The sequence below is a fragment of the Pelodiscus sinensis genome, chromosome 2, assembly GCF_049634645.1.
Source record: "Pelodiscus sinensis isolate JC-2024 chromosome 2, ASM4963464v1, whole genome shotgun sequence".
Classification (NCBI taxonomy): Eukaryota; Metazoa; Chordata; order Testudines; family Trionychidae; genus Pelodiscus; species Pelodiscus sinensis.
Genome location: NC_134712.1, coordinates 76,862,456 through 76,876,886, shown reverse-complemented (window position 1 = coordinate 76,876,886; position 14,431 = coordinate 76,862,456). Strand labels below are relative to the sequence as shown.

Here is a 14,431-nt window from a genome sequence, read left to right as displayed (position 1 = left end):
TACTTTTATTCCAGAGAACACAGATAAAGTTGTAAGATTTGATTCTGTATGTTTAGACCCCATCAAAGTTATGAACACCAACACAGAACTTATTTAACTGAAGACAGTGACATTTCAATATAAACTTTAAACAAGAGAAGTCCTATAAGCAGCCTCTAGACTGTGTGTCTCAAGTTTATGCTTCTTTCTTGTCAATAAAAACAAAAATCTAGTGTGGCTACAAGCAAATTGTTCAGTGGTTGACTCATGCAGCTGTTAAGTTAGTAACCACTGGGGACCCCCTTATATTGTCCGATCAACACTGCAGCCATTACTGAAAACCAATTTGTTTCAGTTTATAAGAAGGACTCTCTCTTATTCACCTTCCAGGCTGTCCAGAAGGGTCCTTCTGCCTCTTTCACTGACAATCTATCAGCTAAGGTCCAAAACTATAAACTCCTCCTGGTAAAGCTCCTAATCAGAATAGGAGTAAACTCTGCCCTCTGCATACAATACAGGAACCAAATGGCCTGAAGTTCCTGTAATTTTCCAGCTCAAAAGTGCACACAGCTACAGTGTATTTTCTTTTTTAACCAAACAAACTGTGCCCTAAACCAATTTCTTACCCTTCACTTTGTTTCTTCTCTTCCCTGAGTTAATTTCACAGCACACATTTATAAGCCAGAGGTCTAAGGAGTAGTGAAGAAATGGCATGGATGACAAAGCTAACCCCTTGGCTACAACAGCTTGCACTAAAAACCAGAGTAGAAAAAATAAGCAGCACGGCATCGTAATTTGCAATGCATTTGTCTATCTAGTTGTTTCCTAGTTTACATATTTGTGTCACTGCTGTTTCTTTTTTAATTACAATGGGCAGAGTTCGCAACGGCTACACAAATACAAAAAGGTCTGAATTTGGCTATAAATAATTTCTCTGCTATTTCAAACCCAGCAAGTCACTGTAATTCTTAAGCCCCTGTTATGGGGGGGAGAGGGGGAGCGGAGGGAGTGCAGAAGAATTTCTAGTATTTGAATATCAGGTAGGCCTTTTTCTACTTGGTTAAAGAGCACACAAGGACACTATAAAGACTTGGTTCTGCATTGAACATTGTCTGAAGACTTCTAGCATCATGTTTATCATTTCTACCTGATTGCAGCAGCGCTTTTGTCATTTTTTATTTCTCAAACATTATCATGCCCCCGGCCTCAAACAAGACCCACAATCCACCAAGGTGTTAATTTGGGAGTAGAGAGATAAAGAAATAGATGTACTAAAGCCAAAGGATACAGCTGGAATTTGCTGAAAGGAAATGTTTACTGAAAGAACTGCCACTGAAAACAGTCTAGTAAAAAGTCTAAATGAAGTCTTATCCTGTTCTGCTTGGCGAGGAGCATGGGGTCTGAGTGGGTGACAGAATTACAATCAGGAGTGTCCTGTCATATTCAGGAAAGCTGACTATCTTTTTCCCATGGGGACGAGGGGAAGAGGAAAGGACGTCTTGTCCTCTTCACCCCTTTCTTCATCATAATATAACAGTGTCATGCACTAAAATCACTAGAATTTGGGCTGCGTTAGGTCTTGCACTTATTCTCAATCCAATTCTGAAGGAGTCTGTGACTTTGGTCACAAAAAGTTTGCTCGCTGTGGAAATCTGGCATGCATGGTTCTGGGTGACATGTTCCCCTCCTCTTTCAAAAGAAAAAAAGAGGCCATTTAAGGTACGATTGTGCCTGACTGCGAGTGGGTACACAGAAGGGAATTAGGCCAAAGATGTAAGAGGCCTTCCCCATCTTATGCCCCTGTTTAGCAGCCATGCTAATTCCTAGTCCTGTCAATCATGAATCACACAGGCAATCTTAACCTTCCCAAATGGAGTGAAGAAAAACCCGGCAAGGTCAGGCTTTGACTCTGCCCCCTCCTATATATGTTGGCCACTGGAGTTGTGCCTGAGTTAGAGACGAGAGAGCATGCACACTGGATCCTGTAAAATGGTGGTGCTGGGGCACTCAGGCCTCAGCTCCAATAGTGCTCCCAGGGCAGGGGGTGCCAATAGCCTCTGCAGGCCCTTGGGCAAGGCAGGGGCAGCTCTGTGCTTCCAGAAGGGATGGGGTCTTGGGTGGAATGGGTGGGGCTAGAGCCAGCCCTCGATGCTGTCCCCCCACCCCGCAGCCCTCAGAGCCAAACAGAGCGTGCCATGCAAGGCTCCAGTGGCGATTTAAAGGGTCTAAGGCTCCAGCCTTTGCTACAGTAGCAGTGGCTGGGTGCCCCAGGCCCCTTTGAATGGCTTGCTCCCTTTGACCCCTCCCTCATTAGCGAGCCTGTCCCACACGTGGTATGGTTACGGAACTCTGCAGCCTTTTATGCAGCATTGTTAATGTACCCTTGAAGAACAACCGCCAGGAGAAGGGTGCTGACTGATGGAACAACAAGCATTAAATCCACCTCCTCAATTAAAGCAAAAAGTTCATCTCTCCAGGGCCAGATTTTGAAATCAACTCTGCTTAAGGGAAAGCCAGTCTGCCGCATCTCTCACTCCACTGTATTTCTGTCTGAAGCAAGGGATGCATTTCACTCCACCAACTGTTCACTTTTTTGCTTGGTTGCACTCACTTTGGCTGCATGTAAGTGAACTCTTCTTACAAGTGCCTTTAGCATTGTGCATTGATTAAACCCCCCAAAGCCTAACCAGTCAGGTTGGTTAACCAAAAAAAGGATCTATCCCATAACTAACAGTCCTAACTTCTAATAACTGTCATGTTTTCATCTCAAGAAAGAAAGGTTTCAGTGTAGCAAGGACCCTTCCCAGGCATCTGGCTATGAGCAGACAGGTCAAGAATTCAGCAGCAGAGTTAGTCACCAAGGCTATGTCTAGACTACACGTTTCTTTTGGAAGAAGCTTTTTTTGGAAGAGATCTTCCGAAAAAGCTTTTTCTGAAAGAGAGCGTCCACCCTGGCAAAGTGCATTGAAAAAGCGATCTGCTTTTTCGAAAGAGAGCATCCAGACTGAATGGACGCTCTCTCGGATGTAAGCTGTGATTGCTATGGACGGAATGGCTACCAGGGAACCTGTGCTTTTTCCCCCTCTTTCCTTTTCTTCCAAAAGAATGCCCTCTTTCCCGACCACACATGCCTTTTTGCAAAAGAGCTCTTTCACAAAAAGGCTCCTTCCTCGTAGAATGAGGATTACCAATGCCGGAAAAATCTCTTTCTCTGTTCTTTCGATTTTCTTGTGGAAGGATGCAATTGTAGTGTAGCTGGTCCTCAAGTTTTGTCGGGAAAACAGTCATTTTCCCAACAAAACTGTAGTGTAGACATACCTCAAGTTATGGGACACAATTTGTGACTGCACCAAAAAACAGTATTTAGGTCTGTGCTTTTTGTTTTTAAATCAGTATTACACCACATAGTATGTATACATTACAAGGTTACACACCATCACTGCTGTGCAGCCCCCGGTCATATGGCATAGTCTGTAAACAATTTCTAAAACGTTTTCTCTTGAAATTAAAATCACCACAAAGAAAAAGCCAGAATTTATAAGTTATTTGTAGTGGTATAAATCATTCAAATGCATTTCTACCTCAACACTACCTCTTCAAAAAACTTCTATGATTATTAAAAAACTTAAAAAGGCTGATCCTGCAAATGCCTGCACATTAGAATAAGTACTTTTGGTGAGTTGTTCTCTTGGCTTTCATGAAACTGTTTATGTGTGCAGATAACTCCGAAATTTGCAAGATATGGCCATTTAATGGAGGCATGCTAAGCGACTAATCCTTCTCCCATACAAGAGAATAGAAAGTCTCTCACTAAATTTATCTAGAAGAAGGAACAGGCCCTAGATAATTTGTGCAAGTTCACAACCCAATCGGCATCAGTCAAGATCAGAATTTGGCAATTCCTTGCTCTCAATCCTTTGCTGAGGCCGTATTTCCTCCCAGAAAAGAAAGTTTCTTGTACCAACCTTTCTATAGTAAAATAAAATTATAATTTGAACTGTTCAGAGACTGCCTGGGCAAAGTACTTATTAACAATTTAATCAAACCATGGGGAAAAAAAACTAATAAAAATGTCACATTTGTATTCACAAGAATTAAGAACAGAGTAATAGAAGTCAAAAGCTTTTGGTTTTTAGTATTGTGCATTCATTTTAAATGTAATTTTTTCTTGCTGTGTTGGATGTAATTTTTTGTTGTTGTTCATGCTTTCTGCTTGGAGAGGTAGCTTTCTCTGTTGTTTGATGTTAAATACCTACTAGTAATGCCCACCCGTCTGGGACTTCTGGAACTGGTGGAAGTACAGGTATATCTACCTTCGAGTACTGCACAAAAAAAACACAAATTGGTAAAATTGAAAGAGGATATTTCATGCAGCATAAACTAAAGTTATGTCTACAGGGAAAACATCTTCTAGCACTGACACAGTCGAATAGTCAATATTAATTCCACACAGCAGTGGACCAGCAGCACGAGCTATGTACTATACACAACTCTCATCAGGTATTTTTTGTTCAGAGTGTATAGCAAGGTCAGGGCCTTCTTTTTTGGCACAAAGCCACTAGTTGTCTGGAGGAGAAAATCGCTAAATGCTGAAAAGCCGTTTATCCAAGATGCAAAGAACATTCATGGAACATCTCTGCGTCTTGAGAGAATGAGAGAGAGAGAAAGAGAGAAAGAGAGAGAAATGGACAAGAAGAGGACTTTGCACTTCTGAACAGAATGGATACTTAGAATGAAAAGTATTACGCCTCCTGCTATTTAATTAGATGAAAAGTCGGGAGCTGTTGACAATTTTTTTTCAAAGTCGAATGCAGAATGAGAATCATTGCTCACTGACTTGTTACACTTGTAAAGGACCTTTTGAAGACGTGAACAGCAGTAGCTGGAATATTGAATATTAGAACTTCAACTCAATTAGGGATGCGCTAACCTCCTGCCCTCTCTAACATCCTCTCCCCTCCAAAAATAAGTGACAAAAAATGTGGAACGGACACTTAAGGCCCACAGAACTGTACTTAATTTATACCGGAATGAAGATTTTAAACTAGAATCTTTTTTTTTTCCTAGCTCAACTGAACCAGTTTGAAGATTTTTTCTTGTTCAGATTGTTATTAAAGCGATATAGTTCACTTAATGCAATGTAACCTTTGTATTATTAAAATCTAATTTAGTTGATGTTTTTGTTTTGTTTTGGAAAATATGAGGGTGTAGGTTTAGCTTGATTGACTTTCACATCATTCTGTACTCGATCCCATTATACAGTAATGTTGGCAGCTTTAGGCTCTCCTAAAAAAGAGTGCTAGGGTCTGTTCTCATTGCACTGGAAATCTGATGCTAATCTATTGGTTATCTGGATGTACAGTGGAGACTAGACCTGTTCCTAAACAGAAGGGATCCCTGCATTGAACAGTTTCCTAGTTCCTCAAAAAGACATACAATAATGAGGGCTGCTTCACTTTTTCTTATGCTGCTCTTGGTGATTTATCTGGCATTGCTCAAGTCCTTAACTCAATTAAGCTTTTTTTAATAAAAGGAAAATGTACATGCTTTATTTAAATGATTGTATTTTTGAAAAATACAGTGCTATTTTTATGAAGTTAATTTTTATTTTGGATTTCTTTATAAAAGGGATTGTTAAAACTTTTCCATTTAAATTATTTTTTGTAATTTTTTAAAAATGGGAATTCCAGCAAGTGTATTTTTTTCATCCCCATAAACACTTACGATTTGTTATGTTTTAACAAAAAAGGGCTACAGTCAATGTGGTTTTCAATAACATTTTCTTCCAGTTTTTAAGTATTGATTTTAGCTGTGCCAAAACAGAGCACTACTCCAAATTTCTTTACTGTTTTATCTCTTTTCTGTAAGGTTTATTGAGAAGCAATCCTATTGCAGGTTCATTTTGTTTTTCTGGATCATCTTGGTTCAGTCCACAGGTGAAAATAACTTAATTTCTTACATATCGAAATCCACTCCTGGGGCGCTGGCCCTAAGGGCAGGAGGTTGGGGGGATCTTGTGATACAACAGTAACTATAAGAAAGTGTAGGATGTAGTGCAGGGGGGAGGGGAAGGGGTGTCTCAATGCAGGGACTCGGGGAATGTCAGGGTGTGGGGTCTCAGGGAATGGGGTGGGGATGTGGGGGTTTAGGAGTCAGGGCAGGGGACTGGGAGTATGTGCAGGGTGCAGGAGTCAGGGTTGGGGATGAGGAGGGACTCAGGGCAGGGGGTTGTGTGTGTGTGTATAGGCGGCTGAGCAAGGGGAGGGGCTTGAACTCCCCTATCCCTTCTCCCCCCTGAGATTCATACCAGGACTGCTTGTTCTTCTCTTTCTTGTCCCTGTCAGAGAGCGAGAGCAAAGTGCACAGTTAGTCTGCACCCTGGCGCTCCCCAGCCACAGACAGGAATGAAGAAAGCTGTGCGCTTTCCCGTTGCTCCCTGACAGTGACAAAGGGAATAACCAGCAATGTAGTAATCATCGGGGGGGGGGGGGGGGGGGGGGGGGGAGAACTTCCATCTCTCTGCTGCCCTCACTAAAGAGCACCTGGCAGGTGGGAGACTCGGGGTTGGGGCAGTCCCAGATGGGGAGAGAGATGCGTGCCCCCAGCCAGTCCCTTTCACCTGCCTGATGATTCTGTCTTTTTTCGGTATGGTTTTATGAGAAGCAATCCCATTCCAGGCACATCCCATTTTCCTGGCACAACCAAACCCTGATATTGCTTTAAGTTATGATAAGGGGAAGCTGTGTATCAAATGTGGTGGTCCTAGCTCTTACCATTTAAGAGGAGTTCTTGGACAAACAGATAAACAAATGAACATACTCTCTAAACTATATAGAAGATGTGTTAGTGATTTTTATGAATTTATGGCTTGAGGCTGGCTGTTATTTAAATATAGCTATAGCCCCTCACTAAAGCAAAGTCATAATTTCCCAATATTCTGCTCACTGAGAAGCAGAGTTTAAGAAATACCCAGTGAGTTCTAAAAAAGGCAGAATGAGACAGAGGGAAACTGGAGGGGACAAAAACTATAGAGGAGGAAGAACGCAAAAGACTGTACAAAGGAAAAGATAGACAAAGGTTAGGGAAGGGGGAGGAAATACTATAAATGGGAGGAGGCAGGGAAGAGGTAAGTGGGAAAAACAAGGAGCCAGTGTAAAGGGATGGGGTGGGGTAAAAGGAAAGACATTAGACAAGAAGAAGGAAAATAGGGCCGCTGCAAGAAAGAAACTGGTAGGTGTGATAAGAAAAAGCTCAAGAAGAGGTGAGAGAAGGAAGTAAAGAAGTGAAGTGGGTACAGGGCAGAGAAGCCCTGGAGGGAAGGGAAGAGGCAAAGGAAAAACTTGATTTGATCCACATTCAGATTTTATTGGAGAAATACTCAAAAGCATTCATCTCCAGACAGAACTTGGGCAATTTACTGCAGCTCCAATGGCAATAATGATAAATGCATTTTTTACAGCCAAATGGCTCAAGCAGCCGACAACGTTACCACTACATAATTAATAACAATAAGCAATTAAAGAGAACAGCAGGTTACAACTATAAGGCATCAAAATATATTAGCAAAGGAAAAAATACATCACAGTTATGAGAAAAATAAATGTACAGTCTTTGTGGCCAATGTACATCTTTTCTTCTGGGTAAAACTTGTACAGACAAAGAAAAAAATGTGAGTATGGCATTAAACTACTATGAGGTGATTAACATCACTCCAAAACCAAATAACACTTCTAATGCTCGGAGGAAATTTGAAATGTGATAGGAGAAACATGACTGTAACAGCAAGCGAGAGAGAGAGTTTGCTGACCACTATATGGCATTAAACTTTTATTGAGAAATACTCTAGTAAATAACTTACAAGGCTGAATTTGTTGGCTCAAATATTTCCCGAAAGGTCCACTGAGTTTTAATTTTTCTTGTTAATTTAAATAAGGAGAAGGGGTGGAAAATACCCTCCAGCATATATGTAGTAAAACCAACCACTTGTGGGATAAAAAGACATGGGGTTTTTATTCGGGGTGGAACCATTCCTCTTCCCTTCTCCGCACTGGCATTTGGGGACATCTGAACAAAACACAGACATCTCACTGAAAAATATTACCTGCCACCCCCTTTTTCAGATGCTGTGGCCATCACAGCTCCTTGACACTGTTAATGCATCTAGCAGGTGATGGTGCTCAGAGAGTCATGGGGGCCTATGCTCCCACTCGCAACATGCCAGGCACTAAGACTGTCACCTCTGGGATAAGAGTGGAGTGGAAATGCCATGGCTGCTCCCAAATTTTAGAATTTTGCATGGCACCACAATGCTTTTGTTGGGCCTGCCAACCATAGCCTAGATATTGGCCCAAAGCATTGGTGTAGAAAAGCTAAATTCTACCCTCTATGGCACAAGGAGGTAAAGGCATTGTTTGGAAAGCTCTTCTTCCCTATGAAAACAGCAAGACAGGATTTCTCCGCAACAATCCTGAGTAGTAGTAGGAAGGACAGACACCTAACTTACTGGTCCACGCACCACATTCCCCAGTGGGCAGCTAACTCCCCAGCCTGCTAGTGAGTATGCGCCTGTCAGCAGCAAGTGCTAACTGGCAGCAGATAGGATTGTACTTTGTTCTGATCAGGAGAGCAGCAAAGTGCACTGCACTGCACTACCTCTTGTCCTGCCATGCGAAATCACTCCCTGGCTGGCAGAAGTCCTTTTGCAGAGGACACAGTGGGCAGCATCTGTGCTCTCCATAGCTGCAATGGCTAAAAAAATAATAGGATTTAGCTATCTTTCGAAGAAGGTAACTGGCAGTCATTAGCAATGGTGGTGGAGGTGGTGAAGAATCAGATAAATTATATCAAATGCCATTAGCCCACTTCACAACTAGTGAGTCAGCATCTCCAAAAGTTGGAGCCTAAAATCAACACACAGGCTATGTCTTCACTATTGGGAAAATCAACACTGCAGCAGTCAATCTTCCAGAGTTTGATTTAGTGGGTCTAGTAAAGACCTGTTAAATCAAATGCTGAGGGCACTCTGTCAATGTGGATACTCCATGATTTGCAAAGAGTAAAGGAAGTCAACAGGAGTGTTTGCTCCTCTTGTTTTGGGAACGGCACTGAAGATCAGATTAAAGTATGTTGATTCCAGCTATGCAATTAACATAGCTGCAGTTCGTATCTTAATTCAGCCTTCCAGGTAAGTATAGACAAGGCCTTAGTCTCCACTAAACTATCTATAGGCATAACAAGGGGCTGGAGATAAATAGGCGCTTCTCCAGCTAGTCATGTACACTGGGGGAAAACTAGAGATGCTTGCTACAAAACCCTATACTGCCCCATAGTAGCCTGACAGCATTCCAGATACACACATGACAATGCACATTATAATGAAAACACTATTGCCAATGCTAAAAGCTCAAAAATCATGACTCAGGCCCCAAAATTATTAGATTTTAAAACAATAATTTACTTTGAATGCTTTGCCTAGTGGATTTGGCAGCTCTGTAGCCATAAGAGCTAGACATTTGTCTGCCCTCTTTCCCCTGCCCCCCAATGAAAGCTGAGATTCTCATGTATTCATATGACTCCAGGAACGAGACTGTAAGCAAAACACTACATATCTCGAGACTTATGATAAAAAATTGTAAGTTGGAAATACTGTGAAACCTTGTTTAGCTGAATGAAATGGGGGACACAAAATTAATTCAGATAAATGAGGTTTTGGATAAGCAGGGGACTAGTTAGTGTGTTAAATACACATCATGGGACGTGACCTCATTACAGATAAGGTATGTTAGCCTGTGTATGTGTGTTCCATCGTAGATGTGCCATTGTCACAACAAATGAAAGCAAAACTGTTCCAATCCCTGATCACTTATTTTTGTGTTTCCATATGTACCCTACATGAGCCTAAAGTATAATTAACGCTGCTGAGAAGAAACAGCAACAGTGGATGAGTCTCACTACAACAGTACTCCCATCATAACAGAACCACAAATGTACTAGTTATCGTAATAGTGGTACAATAAGTACACCTTTGCACCAAATTATTAAAACGTAGGGAATGGAAAGGGAAAATGAAGGATTCTTGATAAGATTTTAATCAGACAGAAATAATGCTGCTGAAGTGTAAGAGTAGGATAGCACAGAAAGAGACAAGTAAGGATTGTTAACCTGTTTTTATAATTTAATCAAGAAACAGAAACCAACAATTAATTATAGTCATCCTTTTACGTAGCTATTCCTGGTTTTCCCTCCTGCAAAGAACCAAGACATAGTAAAACAAAAACCAAACCAACAAAACAAAAATACCCTGATAAAATATTTCTAAGACTATCATGCAGAATTATAAAAATGCTTTCTGCAGAATGCATTTTTAATTTCTTTACTTTATGACAAATTGGTTTAAGACCTGCACAAGTTCATTCAAGATGCTATTTCAAAATTTAAATATTGTACACTCTGACTTTATAACAAAGACCGGTTCCATGGCATTTTATTTGTATTAAGAAATATAATCTCAATGTCAAAAAAGGCATTTAGAAAAATAAATATTTAACGACCGTGATCTTTTTCCTCTCTGAAATCCTTGGGGCCATCAGCAACAAATCCCTGCCAAAGTTTAAAACCACCTTAGAATCTCCAAAAACCTGAAGTCCACAAGTTTATGTACTTTGAGGCAGCACTAATAATGTTATGCTTGTCAGTCTCTACAACAAAGAGGGGATACAGGTATGCTTGCTGTAAAGTAACTATAACTCATCTCCAACTCCCCTTACTTGTCTCCTTCACCTCATACAAACAGCAGCTTTTTGTTTGTTAAACTTAGAGGCGAACATGTTTTGAACACAAAGCATGGCTTGAATAACAGAAGTGAGGTCAAGAAGGTCTAGTCATTTTCTGAAAAAATGAGAGCATTTCAGAAGTAAAACCAAAAGGTGGTAAAGAGAGTAAGAAGCCAACATCACTTACTACTCTGTTGATTAATTAGACCTGTCAGAACAGGCTTTGTCATACTTTCATAAACAAAAAAAGAAAAGGTTTTGTTGTTGGAATTATGTTATATGAAGGAGGAGAAAATGAAGTGGCAAATCTTAAGATAAAAGGAAAGTAGCACAGTAGAACCTCCATTCCGAACACCAGAATTATGAACTGGCCTGTCAGTGGAACCAGTAATATGCAATCAGGCAGCAGAAGTGACAAAAAAAAAACCAAAAGAAAATACAATACCGTACTGTGTTAAATGTAAACTGCCAAAAACTAAGGGAAAGCAGCATTTTTCTTCCACAGAGTAATATTTGAAAGCTGTATAAAGTCAATGTTCAGTTGTAAACTTTTGAAAGAAGAATACTAACTTTTTTTTTGTTAGAGTTACGAACTTTTCAGAGTTATGAGCAATCTCCATTCCAGGTGTTTGTATTCTGAAGTTCTGTACAGAAGAAAGATGCACTGGCCTGAACACTTAAACCAAGCACTGAAACACAGTATTCAGTGTCAACAAAGAGACAGAAGTGAGGGTTGAACACCTGAGATCTGGACTGGAGATCTTTCCACCATCACCTGTCTCCTCTCAATCATTAAATCTATTCAATTCAACAAGAATCATGTGTATATGTGAAAGAAAAAAAGTCCGAGAATGGGCTACAGCAGCCAGAATCTGCTTATATACTCTATAACACCTGTATTGCCAGTAAAACAAAGAACTCATGCTGAAGGTCTGATTTAAAAGTGGTAAAAGCCTGAAAATTCCAATTTAAAGTTATCATTTTGTCCTTTGCTCACTTTACATCATACACAGTAGGGGTGGCCAACCTAAACCTGAGAAGGAGCCAGAATTTACCAATGCACATTGCCAAAGAGCAACAGTTTTATGTCACCAGCCCTGATCATCTCCCCACCACCACTCTCAGCACATCCCGCCCACTGGCAGCCCCACCAGTCAGTGCCTCCTTCTTCTTTTCCTCCTGCCCATGGGATCAGCTCTCTCAGTGGGAGACACTGGAGGGGGGAAGCATGGGTGTGACAGGCTCAGTGGAGAGGGTGGGAAGTAGCAGGATCCTAGGGGGAAAATATGGAGGGGGACAGTGCCTAGGGCAGAGTTGGGGGTTTAACAGTGAGCACCCTCCAGCCCAGTGGAAAGTTGGCACCGGTAGCTCCAGCCTTGGATTTGGTACCAATGCAAGGAGCCGCATATTAACTTCTGAAGAGCCTCGTGTGGGTCTGGAGCCACAGGTTGGCCATCCCAATACACAGTATGTTACACCAAACCACATGTTGTTCTCTATTCACATCAAAACTTCTAAGCAGCAGAGTAAGTCAACTTTTACCTTTATTTTCACAAGAAGCTCATATTAAAGGGACACTGTTGCACTGAAAAGATCTGCAAAGGCCGCTCCCCTCAACAGTTCAAACCCACTCAGTGCTAGAAGAGAAGAATTTGTTTATAACTATGTGTGCATGCCTGTGTGTAAAGTAGGGGGTGAGTGGCATGCGCGGTATCAATAGAGCCATGTTGACAACTGACGATCTGGCCCTTCGTGCTGTGTAACTTGCAGTACATACTTTAGGAAATAAATGTTTGAAATATAAAATATGAGCAAAATTACCAAAGATACAAAAGGCAGTTAGGCGCATAACTCCCACTGATTTTCAGAGCGTGTTGGATGCTTCACTGCCCTTTGTGCCTTTGAAAATCTCCCCTTATGTTGTTTAATTGCCTGGAGTTTAAAATAAAACAATGTTTCTTCCTTCCCTTCCCCCACCCCCAAGTCTCCTCACTGCTCTCTCCCAAATATAAATAAAAAGCGAGATCTGCTCCACTACATTTGCTTGCATTAATTGATGTTAAAAAAAGTCTGTTAAAAATAAAGCCCAACAGTGACATTTTTCCTTGCTAAAGCACGGTAGCAGCACATTACACACATTACAAAAAGGTCCCCTGGTAGGCTTGTGAAGTTCCACTCTGGCAGTAAAAGGCATCTACTGTATGCTCGCTGATATATTTATTTATTTACTTAGACAGAATGTGTCACAAAAGCAGGTAAAACTCACCTGCTCAGTGTCTAGGGATTTAATACGGCATGGGAGAACTGGATGTGTATCACGCTGGTAAATAAGACAGCCAAGCCACAGTTAATTCCGTCCCACTCTGGCATTTTCAATATGGTTTCATCTGCATTGCTTTTATGTAAGTATTGCATTGCTTTGGGGGGTGGAGGGGTTAGGCAAGTTCCAGAAAACAGAGCACTCCACGATCAAGTCTCTCACTTGCAGAACAATTTAATTACCAGTCTGTTATACACCTAAAATATAAATTATTTACTGAAACAATAAGCAAATAATCTAACTCTAATCTAAGAGGTCTGATCTAACAATTATTGGGGGAAGTTCTATGGCATGTGTGTTATTTGGGACATTGATTCCTTCTGGCCTTGGAATCCATGAATCGATATACACCCTTCCTCCAATAAATCACCATCTTTCAGGATACAAAAAATTCTGGGAAAACATCTTGGGGAAAAAAAGTACAAGGTTGTAACCAGCTACAGATCAATCAAGGAAGGTGAGTTTGGAAGCTGAACAAGGACTGGGCAGGATTACAAAAATGGGTGTGGCCAATAGAATGTGAATAGAAACAAAGGCTACAATCCCTGTAATATATTGAGCCCTCTCAAGATATGCAAAACCTCTTTTGCTTTCAGATGGCTCTCCAGGGGCCAATGGCATCCTGGGTACTCAGACCTCTGCAGGATGATTTTACCACCGGCAGGATTGGGCCCCAACTTCTGTTGACTGTGCTCTTTTTGCCAAAGTCCTAAATCCCCAGGAGGGGCTGATCTGTTAAGAAAGTCAAAGGTGATTACTAGAAGCTTAAATGTCATGCATTTTGTGAATGAGTTGTCAATGGAGGGATTCCAAGAGAAGGGTGACATGATGCACAGCAAGATGAGTTTAGTGGCTGCATCTTGATGGCATGGAAGAGAGGCAACATCCGTGTCTGGGAGGCTGAAAAGGAAGACTCTGCTGTAGCCGGGACAAGATCTGGCTGTGGAGAAATTGAGACATCCTGGAGATGGTCAGGAGGAAAAAGCAGCAAGAACTGGACATAGGTCAGATGTGTGGAGTAATGGAGAGGGGAGTCAAAAATAACAGACAAGGAATATTGACAGTGCAGCCCACCCAGTATCTACTAGTTATTATTTATGTTTGGTCATGCCAATTATATGCTAGGCAGTTTCTAACAGGTAAGAAAATGGGCACTCCCAATCACAAAATAGAGTACTGAGTGGAGGAAATGGATTATTGGTCAAAGGTATCCTGGAAAAACTCCACCGCATCCAGGGAATGCGTCTGTTCTTCTGGTTTTTTGTGTGGAAGAGAAGACATGCTTTCGGAAGCCTTGTCTTCCTCCTTCCATGAGGAAGAAGGGCTCTTCTGAAAGAGGAGGCTTTTCCGAAATTTGGCC

The 14,431-nt window shown here is 41.3% G+C and overlaps 1 protein-coding gene across 11 annotated transcripts in view; it reads right to left on the bottom strand.

Annotated features, from left to right (window-relative positions):
• ZNF521 (zinc finger protein 521) overlaps positions 1-14,431 on the bottom strand; it is a 281,436-nt gene that overhangs the window by 37,893 nt on the left and 229,112 nt on the right. For 9 of the 11 annotated variants that reach the window (XM_075920829.1, XM_075920828.1, XM_075920827.1 and 6 more), the window contains one exon: positions 4,236-4,301. The exons of the other annotated variants lie outside the window; for them this stretch is intronic. In XM_075920829.1, the coding sequence (XP_075776944.1) occupies positions 4,236-4,301 (66 nt within the window). The remainder of the gene's footprint in view (positions 1-4,235; positions 4,302-14,431) is intronic. 11 annotated transcript variants of the gene reach the window in all.